The 11,487-nt window shown below is 36.0% G+C and overlaps 1 protein-coding gene across 1 annotated transcript; it reads left to right on the top strand.

Annotated features, from left to right (window-relative positions):
- Window positions 1-2,939: 2,939 nt before the first annotated feature.
- On the top strand, window positions 2,940-7,936 carry imd (immune deficiency). Its single transcript, XM_071588146.1, has 4 exons — window positions 2,940-3,188; window positions 3,273-3,413; window positions 4,607-4,764; window positions 7,179-7,936. The coding sequence occupies exons 1-4, from the start codon at window positions 3,011-3,013 to the stop codon at window positions 7,335-7,337; spliced, it is 636 nt and encodes a 211-aa protein (XP_071444247.1). The 5' UTR covers window positions 2,940-3,010; the 3' UTR covers window positions 7,338-7,936.
- Window positions 7,937-11,487: the final 3,551 nt, after the last annotated feature.

Raw genomic sequence — 11,487 nt, 5'->3', positions numbered from 1 at the left:
AGTTACTCCTCATTACTGAGTCTGACAAAAACTAGTAAATGAATGTGCAATAGTGTGGTGGTCATATTCTTGTCATGAGTTGAAATGAAATACTGGTTTTGTGTATGGAGTGTGTTATCGCATGGTAATTGAGTTATTCCAGTAACAGCCTTTATTGCCTTCCTATTGAAAGCACATAAATGTGGAATGAAGAGGAAGAGGCAAAGATGACAGTAGAGAAATAGGATTAAGAGGCTATAAAGTGAGAAGTGTTGGGTCCAGGAGGCACAAGCACTGTGAATGCCTATTGTACACAAGCTCACAAATCTTTGTCATATGTAGAATGATGGAGGGATTCTTGAATTAGTGCTTGAAATTTTTTTCTAAATAATGTGGAGTGAATATGGGCAAGAAAAATAGCTTGTTGTAAAAGTGGTGGTTGTTTTACAAAAAGAAAGAAAAGTAGTATATTTGCCAATATAGGAAGGCTAGAGGTTGAATGTGGGCAAATACATCATTCAACATTGTCTGTCTCCTTAGGATTTCTTCCAGAAACCCCCTCACCTCCCCCAGCATACCTAGCACCTCCTCATTTGTTAGACTTTTACTGTCTACTGCTTTTTAGACAACTGCCTGTCCACTTTACCTTCTCCATAGCCACATTTCAAAAGTTTCCAGTCTATGTTTATCATTCTGCTGCAATGACCATGTTACCACACCATACATAACTACGCTCCATATCACAGTTTTAATGAGCCTTTCCTTCACATCCTTACTCAATGTCCCTGTCATCAATTCTCTCCTCCTTGTGAAAACTTCTTTGCCTAATGCAATTCTTCTCTGTATGTTCCTACTACTTAGACCATTTTGGTCCTAAGCACTTCCGATATACATTAACTGTTCCACCTGTTTGAGTTATTGCCCTCCATTTTTAATGCTTAACTTACTCTTTCTCTCTCTGGAAAACTGCATAACCTTTGTTAATTATATTTATCCTTCTCTGTATGTTCCTACTACTTAGACCATTTTGGTCCTAAGCACTTCCGATATACATTAACTGTTCCACCTGTTTGAGTTATTGCCCTCCATTTTTAATGCTTAACTTACTCTTTCTCTCTCTGGAAAACTGCATTACCTTTGTTAATTATATTTATCCTCATCCCATATCCATCGCACTGAATTTCCAATTCACTCAGTAATGCTTGCAACTCCGTCGCTGACTGAAAAATGAAAGCCTATCATCAGCAAACCTAACTGATTTAATTCCCCACCCACTTTCATTCCTATCTCCAATTCTTCCCTTGCCTCTTCAGTCATTTCCTCCACATACACATTGTACAGCACAGGTGATAATGGACAGTGCTGCCTTCCTCCTCTTCCTAACAATGCACATCTGAACTCTTCATCCCTCACTCGCACCTAAGCAGTCTTGAGATATATACAGGTTGCAGATAAGCCTCATATCCTCCAATCTACTCCCTTATCTAAATGTATTCATTATTTTTCCATATTCACTCTATCTAACACCTTTTCAAAATCTATGAAACAGCCAAACATGTACTGATTGTATTCTATATTCCTCACCATTAGTGATCTCATTACTGCGATAGCATCATGTATGCCTCGCCCCTTCCTGAACCCAAATTGATCATCCCATAAGTAATCATCTGCCCTGCTCTCCACCCTCATTTTGGTGATCCTGAGAACCACTATAGTTGCATGCAAAGTCAAACTTATTGTTTTGTAGTTCTCACATGATGTAGCCATTGCCTTTTTTGGGGTAGGAACTAACACTGATCTGGCTAGATTCATTTCTCATAAATGCTATGAATCGGTCCACAGACCTTTCCTCCCGCATTTTCCTAAACCTTTGAGTAGTTCCATAGGAATGTTGTCTACCACTCAAGGATGACATAAATGACTAAGCTATTGTCATTTCAGTCAAATTCTCTTTCTATGTTTAACCTTGGTGGCCTAAGCTTTTTACCATATAGTTATTTTATATATTCCTTCCATCTCTCTTAGATCTTTTTTCTGTTTCAACTATTATTTTACTAGTCTTATCTCTATCTGTTAACGTAGATTTTCCATTCTTACTTCCTTATAGTCTTTTAATCTTCTAGTATAGTGCACCAATGTCACCCTTCCTCTGTAAACTTTCATTATTCTCACATGGTTTCTTCCACCATGCTTTTGTTCTAGTTGTTACCCGTCTCAATTTAATATTTAACTCTTTGTGCTTCCTTCAACCTAATTCTATATTTCCATTCTTCCATTACCTTCTCTCATTTATCTTTATATGGTGGATATGCATGCATGACATGGAGTTAATTGCCATGCAAACCACTTTTTTTGTCCATGATCTGGAGGTGTTTTTCCGTAATTGATACCCCCTTAAAGATCTCATCAAGGAAAAAAACTTGTGTCATTGAATCTTTTTGGCTTTTATCGACATCAAATTAATTTTCCTGCAAACCAACGCTTGTCGATAAGCTGTGCTCCTGCATGTATGTGACACATTTGAATTAATCCCTTGCAAGGAATTCTTTTCCCCATAAATTAATATTAGAATGATCGTTGAAATGAGTAAATACTTGCCCATATTTCTTAGTTACACAAATGGTGGTCATATGGCTCTCGATAATCTTACAAACATACACTAAACTAAATAGGATATTCTAGTGGGATTTCTACAATGGGGAGCCTTATAATTCCAGCCTCGGAAAAAATGTTCGATCAACTTTACCAGTGCTTGTAAATGTTACTTTTACCTATGAAAGGACATTCAATTTTTGGCATTGTTATTGGTAATTAATTCGACCTTCACCAATCTGCTCGTTAAGTAGGCCCAATCGGTACGATTATTCCTACGCGGGTGAATTAAATGTCGCATATGGTGCCATCTGTTATCGCACATCTCAGTTTGAACCCGTGATAAAGGAAACAATAGAGTGGCGGAGAACAGGGGCAGACACCTGTGGATCATCGTAAAGCTCTAAAATAGCAATTAAACCCGTTTAAAGACAACAAAATGTCTTCTGACGATGGATCGGAATTAACTGCCGATGCAGAGCCTATAAGCCCATCAGATTTTGAGAAGATCAGCATATCGTCGGAAGATAAAAAAAGTGATTCATCTTCCAAAGTCAAAGAAAGGCGGAAGTCTTCCACCAGTAAGCCGAAGGTTAAAACCATTAGGCCGGGATCAAGTGAGTCTTCTTATTGGAGTTGGTAATATCAGTTTAGAATTTCATAATTGTATTTTGATAACTTATCTTATGTGTCTTTGGCAGCTTCGAATGTCCAGATGAACTTTGTTAATACGCATGAGGTTCATGTCGGGAACAACATAACGTATTATAGCAGTCCTTGTGCTCCCGCCCCTGATTTCGTGCGTTCGACATCAGCATTAAAAAAAACCGCGGAAATCAAAGGTAATTTTAAATCTTCTCTTGATGCAGTCATTGATGGCTGGCCGCAAGTTCTGTTATCTTAATTAATATGCCACCTTCATTGTAATTTAGGTCCTGCACCATCAGTTACATGAAAATCCACCATCAAACTATTTGATAATTAATTTTAGATAAAGTGCGTGTCGTATGGTTGGATAATAACCTCTGCAAATATGCGCGATGTATCATTACGACTATCATAATTGCCCAGAATAGATCAGTATTGTTTTGTTCCAAAAGGAACTCAAATGAACATAATTATCTTGTGCAATTTTAGAAAAGAGCTTTAAAGAAGGTTAATTTTAGATTTTCACCACCTGGCCTCTGAATCTGATATCCAGGCTATCTACACTGATAAGCATTCCATCAATTAATATCTCATGTTTTGCTGGATTTAGGAATTATTAAATTGCCTTTGAACGTAAAAATATTTGAAGAAAGTCTTATTATGTATTGAAAGGATACATTGTAAATGTAATCACTTGCATAAAAATAATTATTAATGATAACCTGATTCCAAAAGGAAGGTTTATATATTGTGGGTTGCATATTCAAAACGTTCTCTATGTACGTCAGTGGAGGTTATTTAAATGAAACAACTGGCTAAACTCCCAATTTTTTGTTTCTACCATACTCTATAATAGAAAGAAAGAACACATACATATATTCAACTATGAATTTGAGTCATGCAAGTAAAGTTTACGGCAGCTCTATTGTGTAATGAAAACCAACAATGAACTGCTTAATTGGGGATACATCTGTCTGGTTTTATTTGGCCCCAAGTTTTCAAACTTAATGATAAACCCCTCCAATGACCCAATCCTTTTAACCGGAGCCTATGATTAAAGTCAGTAAATGGAACCCTCTGGAGTTGTTGTTTTTGAAATAAACCTCTAGCTCTATCAATATTGATAATGTTGCCATTGAAAGATTGGCCTTAACTTGTTCAAGTTGAGACAACCTGTGAATCAGCCCTAATCCCCGATATCAGTTTAATTTGTAGAGAATAATGCCATTAACTGCTGAATTTCCTGAACTCATGTCAACATTTTAATTAAAATCTTTCCTTATGGGGTATTTATGATTTTATTCACTTGATTTAGTAATTGTAAATGAAAATGCAGTTGACTAAATATGTATTTTAAGTAGACTGATTTTTTTTGTCTTAACAATAGAATTATTGTCCTGCAAAGATGTTGTCACCAAAGAAGAAATATTATGGCTCAGCTCTCATGTAGGAAAACGTTGGAGGGATGTGGGCACCCTCTTAGGATATGACTGTGGTCAGCTGGACCAGTTTGAGGAGGATTACGGTAGGAGTGGAATAAAACAGGTGATTGGAATTATGATTAATGGGTTTTCAGATTTAATTTTTGCCTTAATTTTTAATCGTTTATAATTAAGTAATGCCCACATCACTCTGTCCAAGAATTTGTTTCCTTTTTTGATAAGAAAGTACATCTGATTGTGGTTTTTGCCTCCATGTTTCAAATTACGTAATGATATGGCCTGCAACTATCAGTTCATTAGGATTTTATGACCCAGGCCTTGCTTGAATTAGGTTTGTTTTATAATGGATTCAAAAGTCAGAACAAATCATCTCTGATGCAGAAGCTGCTGGAAACAATTGCTATCAAATTTTAAGGTCTTTTCAGCACTACTCACTTATGATAGATTTACAGGTTTCATTGGATTTAGCATGGACGATTCCCATACTTTAAGCGCATACATAGGCTTCATTCATTCCCCTGTTGAAGTGGTCAAAGTCAAGGAAGCCTAATTTTGAGTTATTTAAGGAAACTTATGACCATTTTCTAATTTCATATGCATAGCCCTGTTTTTGAGAACTTTTTTTTTCTTATATCACATCTTAGACCACCTCGTGCATGCTCTATTGTTTGTGAGACTCCTGATTTTCCTTGTCTTGAGAGTCTCTTTGACCACATTCACCCTTGACCTCATTGGTCTGCCAATTCTCAAATTATTAAATCCACTCGCATGAATGTTGGGAGGCGTAGTGAAAAGCTTTTTGACAATTCCATGAGTGGAAGATGACAATGAATAAGTACAAAGACAGGTTGGGTTGGAATTAAAAAAATAAGAACAGAGCCATATTTGTGCTATTAAAGTGAAATTAGATGAATATTTAAACGTACAAACATCCCTACCCAGTAGACATAACCCTGAACCATTACTCAGTAAACACTTTCTATTATCATCAGCCAAAGTCTCTCCGTGCAGCAAGAACACTACCATTAATAACCTTAATCTACACTCTTCATTTTCCCCTGATACCCGAAAGTTAAACTGTATTTAAGACTCTCCCCCATATGCTACAGACTGCCACCAAACCTAGGCAACATCCTCAAGCCCACTCTTCCCTCTCATGGAAATACAACCCCCCCTCCCCAATGGTATTACCAGACTTTAAAACAGTAACTCCTTGAAGTATAAAACATTCTCAGTCTGTTGTCCCATCACCAATATTTATAGCCCTAACAAAAGCACCCTATGCACCATCTGGTATCTGGACCACACCCAATATGGTGTATCTTTTCATGCCCAACATGCTCTGCATTTAATGTAGGAGAACGCAAAACATCCATGTCATTACAAAGCAATAGCCATTGTTCCTCATCCAAAGAACCTTTTGCCCTCAGCCATGCCCAGATTCACATCAGGAAATTCAATGACTGCTTCACCGTTTTGATAATTCACTCCCTACCTGTCCACATATCATCTATCAAGGTCCTCGCCCTAGAGATGGTGACAACAGGTACCGTTGGGGCTTTGTCTGCTAGAATTAAACATTATACAGTAATCACTCATCCTCATACTCAACTCATCTTCATTTTTACGATTCATTTCATCTTTCACTTCAGTCATCACATCAACCTTTTCCTTCCCTCACCATTTTCCCCTTCCACTTGGGACTCTGAGGTACTTATCGGATAAGCCTTACTGTGGGAAAGCCAGAACCCTTTTGTTTCCATTCTTCCCAATCTACCCTATCTAGACTCAAAATTCCAGCACCATTAGTGGTGCTTAATGGGAAAATGACTAACGGTTGGAAATTTGTCATGTAAGTTGTGGGTGTTAAGTTATTTTAGTGTTCCTGCCTTATCCACTTCTGCCTCATCAAGGCATTTTGTTCAATGCAGATGACATAAGACATTTTATAGACACTATGGATGTTGATGTTTCAAATCCTGGTTTTCTCCGATATTTCCTTAAGAATATTTCAGCATCGAACAAAATGAACTAAATATGTACAATTTTTTACTATAGCTGCTTCTATATTTTGTTATGACTCAAAATATATTGAACTCTTTACGGGAATAATATATATGTATGTGTATAGATGTACAATTCAAATATGTAAGCTATTTTTACCTAAGAATGCTTGTAAAATCAAGCACCATTCACTATACAAGACACAGAGCTACTTTCACTCATCAACATAAGTTTTAGTAATTTACAAAATCATTAAAGTATATTGTTGTGTTTTCTTTATTTCATTTGTCTCCTAAATTCGAGATGATAATTTGTGGTGCCCTTCTATACCAATGAAATAATTTTCATCGGAACAACTGAAGCATCATTGTCCTCAATACAAACTATTTCAGGAGTAAATAAGTTGGGTACATTTTTAATGCCGCTTCGTTCTGAATAGACCCAATGATGACCAAATTTAAGTTAAGACCAATTTAAATGTTATTTAAAAAAAAATTATCTCTTCCAATTTAGTCTATCTATCAAATGTTACTGGACTGGAAGAATTCCAGACTTGATGAAGAAGCTACTGTCACAGTTCTTGCCAAAGCCCTTTGGAAGGGGAAAGAACGTGAAGCAGTACAGGGATGGGTTAACAGAAAGGGAAAACCTGAGCCACCTTTATCTGCGTGACAGAGTCATTTTGGTGTTAACTACATAGCAGTTTATCTTCAAAGATGGGAGTTGGTGACATAAGTGGTGTTCTCAGCTCAATGGCTGTGTGAAGTGCAGATTTGCATTTTCTACTGTTTTATAAGATTTTATCATTTGACTGAAGATTATAGTGAAGAGAGGTATGTGTTTGATGCGAGTCAATGAAATTATATTTTTGTAAAGCGTGCATGTATGAATTCATGCATAATTTGATACCTGTGCTATGGATACAGTGACAAAATGTTATTTTGTATTAGTCAATGTAAAATATTCTAAATATGAGCATGAAAGTATTAGTGACTGCCATTAGCTGACATAAACAAATATATAAAATTATTCTTTTACATTTGTTGAAAAAACTATTGTTGTTGGAAAGTATTGACTTTCAAGTTTCATTTTTATAGCCAAAATTGTTTCTAATTTTGTGCATATCACGATTTTTAACAGCGCATAGTAATGAATGTTAGAAATGAAGTGGATTTCATTTCAACTGATATTTTTAGTCAGTTGATAGTTTTAAGTCATATATGTATAAATAAAGCATATTTTGTATTGGGCTTTAAATTTGCTCATGTGATTTTCAGGTGCAATGAAAATAAATATCACTCTAACTATAGACATTATGGATGTTGATGTTTCAAATTATTTTTTTCTCATATTTCCTTAAACATATTTCAGCATGGGGAAAAAAATCTGAATATATATAATATTTTGCTGTTTCATTCCTCGTTATATTTCAACTTATCATTATCTGCAAGGGTTTTCAAAAATTTTTGCAATAATAAATTAAGGTTGGAAGGCTCTGAGTAATGATTAAATAACTCCAAGACAAAATCTGGCTTGCCAAAGTACTTCACCACAAAATTTTCCTTCCACTTTTAGGGTAATTTGAAAAGTTCTCTGAATGGAATAGTAATAAATGACTTACTTGAGTGATTTTTTTATATTTTTCAATGAAGTCTCCCTGTACACTGATGCACTTCCTCCAGCATTCCATTGTCTTGATACCTTGTCAAAATTTAGATTCCTTCAGACCTGCAAAATGCCAGTCTACTTCGGATGTTAGTTTAATGCTTAAAGAGAATCTCCATCCACTGAGGAAAATTTCGAGCTTGGGGTAGAGATTGAAATCTGATGGAGCCAAATCAGCTGAATAAGGTGGGTTTGGTAACAATTCATATCTTAGTTCACATTTTTTTCATGGTAATGACAATCGTGTGTGGGAATGCACTGTCTTGATGAAAGATGATGTTCCTCCTTGTCAAACCTGGCCTTTTTTTGTCTATCTTTTGCTGCAGTTGGTCCAAGAGGTTAGCATAGTGCTGTTTAGTAATTATTAGACCAGTAAAAAGATTATCTATCCACTGAATCCCTTTGGCATCCCAGGAAACTAGCCATCACCTTACTGGCCTGCCATATTACCTTTGCTTTATTTTGTGGTGGGGAAACATGTTTCCACTGCAGTTTATCTCTGGGGTATAGTAGTGCACCAGTTTCATCTTTTGTCACAAACTGGTGCAGAAAATCTTGTTTCTTGCTCTTAAAACAGGTCAAACATGTTCAGGAATTTCCATTTTGATGTGTGTGTGATCCTGGGTAAAGAGTTGCAGCACCCATCTAGCAGATTATTTTCTCTATCCAATTCCACAGTTAAAATGTGATATGTCCATTCAGATGACACCTCTACCATTTCAGGATTTCTCACACTTTCAGTCAGTGGTCCTCCGTTACCATTTTATGCACGTAAGCAATAATTTCTGGGGTAGTGGCACATTTTGGCCGACCACTGGGTGGCTCATCATCTAAGCTGTTCGGATCAAAATTAAACTGATTTGTCTATTTGGCAACAGTTGAATGTGAAGGATTAGTTCCCCCCTGAGTGTTCTGAAAGTTGGCTTGCATTTCCTTTGCTTTCATACATTTCTTTATTTCACTTCAAGCCAAAGATAGTGGTGAGAACCCAGAAAACTGAAAAGTCATAGTAATGATGACTTCAGCCATTATTTGTTCACTTGTAAGAGCAAGTCTGAGTTTTATCAATAAGAGACGGTGACATAGGTTTATGTTGAACATTTTCATATTTTATGTTTTGTAATTAAGGTTAAGCTCCTGCGGCAAGTTAGATCCTTAAGCTTTGGACGTTAGCTTTTCTAATTTAGTTGAACCTTTGGAGTGGTTATGAGGAGGAAAAAACCTTTTTAGAGCTCTGAAATATATAATCAATGACAAACTGCCTGAACAATATCTCATTTGATTGCAGTCAAAGGACATTAGGCCAGCAATCTCGGGCATAGAAGAAGACTATGGCATATGTTAAGATAGTAGAGGTCCAGACATGCTTGATAGCATAATAGAAAAGGAATTAGAGCTAAGGTCTTGGGTGTACATAGCATTCCCATGGAACTACTTAGAGGCTTAGGAAAGTGTGGGAGAGGAGAGTTTTTATGGACTAATTATTAGCATTCATGATGAAGGAATTCAATCAGAAAATTTTTTCATCAGTTTTAGTTTTTAAGCCATTTGTTAGGAGTATAGAGCAATACTTATCATTTCATATGCAACTGAAGTGGTACTTAGGATCATCTATTGAAGGATGGAGAGTTTGATGTCATAATCATAATGAGGTCTCTAATTATTATTATTATTACTTTTTATTTGCCCAGAGATCACAATACAAAAATACCTGGTGGGTGGAGTATGTACATGATATAAGGCACGTCAAATGAGGAGCAAAGACACAGGCTCAGTTAAGATACATAAAAGAATAGATGCTCATAGTTACATAAGTGTTTGGTACAAACACATGAACATCGGCTGTAACATGCACATACAATATCAAATTCAGAAAAATCATTGATCACAAACATGATTCAGACCATGACCATTGCTAGAAACTAAAAGTATGAACTTACTGGTTGGGAATATTGTTGAGATATTCATCAACCGAGTAAAACATATTGCGCTGTAGATATCTTTTTAATTTATGCCTGAATGCAGCAGTTCCCTGTGTATCCTTGATACTTTTGGGTAGTTTGTTATATAATCTGTTGCCCATTTCATTGGGTCCTAATTTCAATGCTTTAGTTCTTATATTCCCATAATGGAAGTCATTCCTGCCTCTGGTGTAATGATGATGATAGGCAGAGTTAAGAGAATAGTTGCCGATGTTATTTTTTATATATAGAATTAAAAACATAATGTAGATGCATGGGAGTGGTAGCAAATTTAATTCACGGAAAATAGGCCTTGATGGAGCATTGTGAGGTTTCCTGGTGATGATTCTAATAGCTTTCTTTTGCATTTTAAAGATGGTTTGAGAAATAGCAGCTGATCCCCATAATATTATACTGTAGGTTATATTTGAATAAATTTCCCCATAGTACAAATTGAGTAGTACAGTTTTACTTGTAGTTTCATACAGGTGTCTTAATAAGTAGCAAGTTGAACTGAGCTTGTGTTGAAGGGCTTTTACATGAGTATCCCAAGAAATATTTGCACATAGAGAAATACCTAGAAATTTGCATTCTGTCACACGCTCAATTGATAGGTCATTGATTTTTACCAGCAGATCATCTGACACATTCTTATTGCGTGTAAAGTATACTATTTTACTTTTATTTACATTTAAGTCTAGAAGGTTGTCTGTACACCACTTGTTTATTGCAAGTGTGACAGACTTAGATTTTTCCACAAGGCTGGGATATGTTTGTGTTGATATTATTACATTAGTGTCGTCAGCGTAAAACACTGGTATTATTCTATCATTATTTGGTAAGCAGTTAGGTAGGTCATTGATGTAAATCAGAAAGAGGAGTGGCCCAAGGGTTGAGCCTTGTGGAACACCTTTGTTAACTTGGTATGCTTCGGATGAATATTTTGACCCATCAACTGATAGCACTACTTTCTGAGTGCGATTATGAATATAGGACTTCATCCAGTTTAAAGGATTTCCTCTAATTCCTATTCTATTGAGTTTAATTAGTAGTCTATTGTGGTTTATATTATCAAAAACCTTTGACAAGTCAAAAAACATTCCAAGAGTTTTGCGTTTAGCATCTAATGAATTAAGTATGCTGTCAATTGCCTGACATATGGCAGTTGTGGTAGACCTTTCAGATCTAAATCCATG

The sequence above is a fragment of the Hetaerina americana genome, unplaced genomic scaffold, assembly GCF_022747635.1.
Source record: "Hetaerina americana unplaced genomic scaffold, ioHetAmer1.1.p SCAF_3, whole genome shotgun sequence".
Classification (NCBI taxonomy): Eukaryota; Metazoa; Arthropoda; class Insecta; order Odonata; family Calopterygidae; genus Hetaerina; species Hetaerina americana.
This window is presented reverse-complemented; position numbering and strand designations above follow the sequence as displayed.

Excerpts from the sequence above, each read along its gene's own strand:
- imd (XM_071588146.1), top strand. The coding sequence starts at position 3,011 with ATGTCTTCTGACGATGGATCGGAATTAACTGCCGATGCAGAGCCTATA. Across the intron at positions 3,414-4,606 it reads AAAAACCGCGGAAATCAAAG|AATTATTGTCCTGCAAAGAT; the intron begins GTAATTTTAAAT and ends TCTTAACAATAG. Across the intron at positions 4,765-7,178 it reads GTAGGAGTGGAATAAAACAG|TCTATCTATCAAATGTTACT; the intron begins GTGATTGGAATT and ends CTTCCAATTTAG.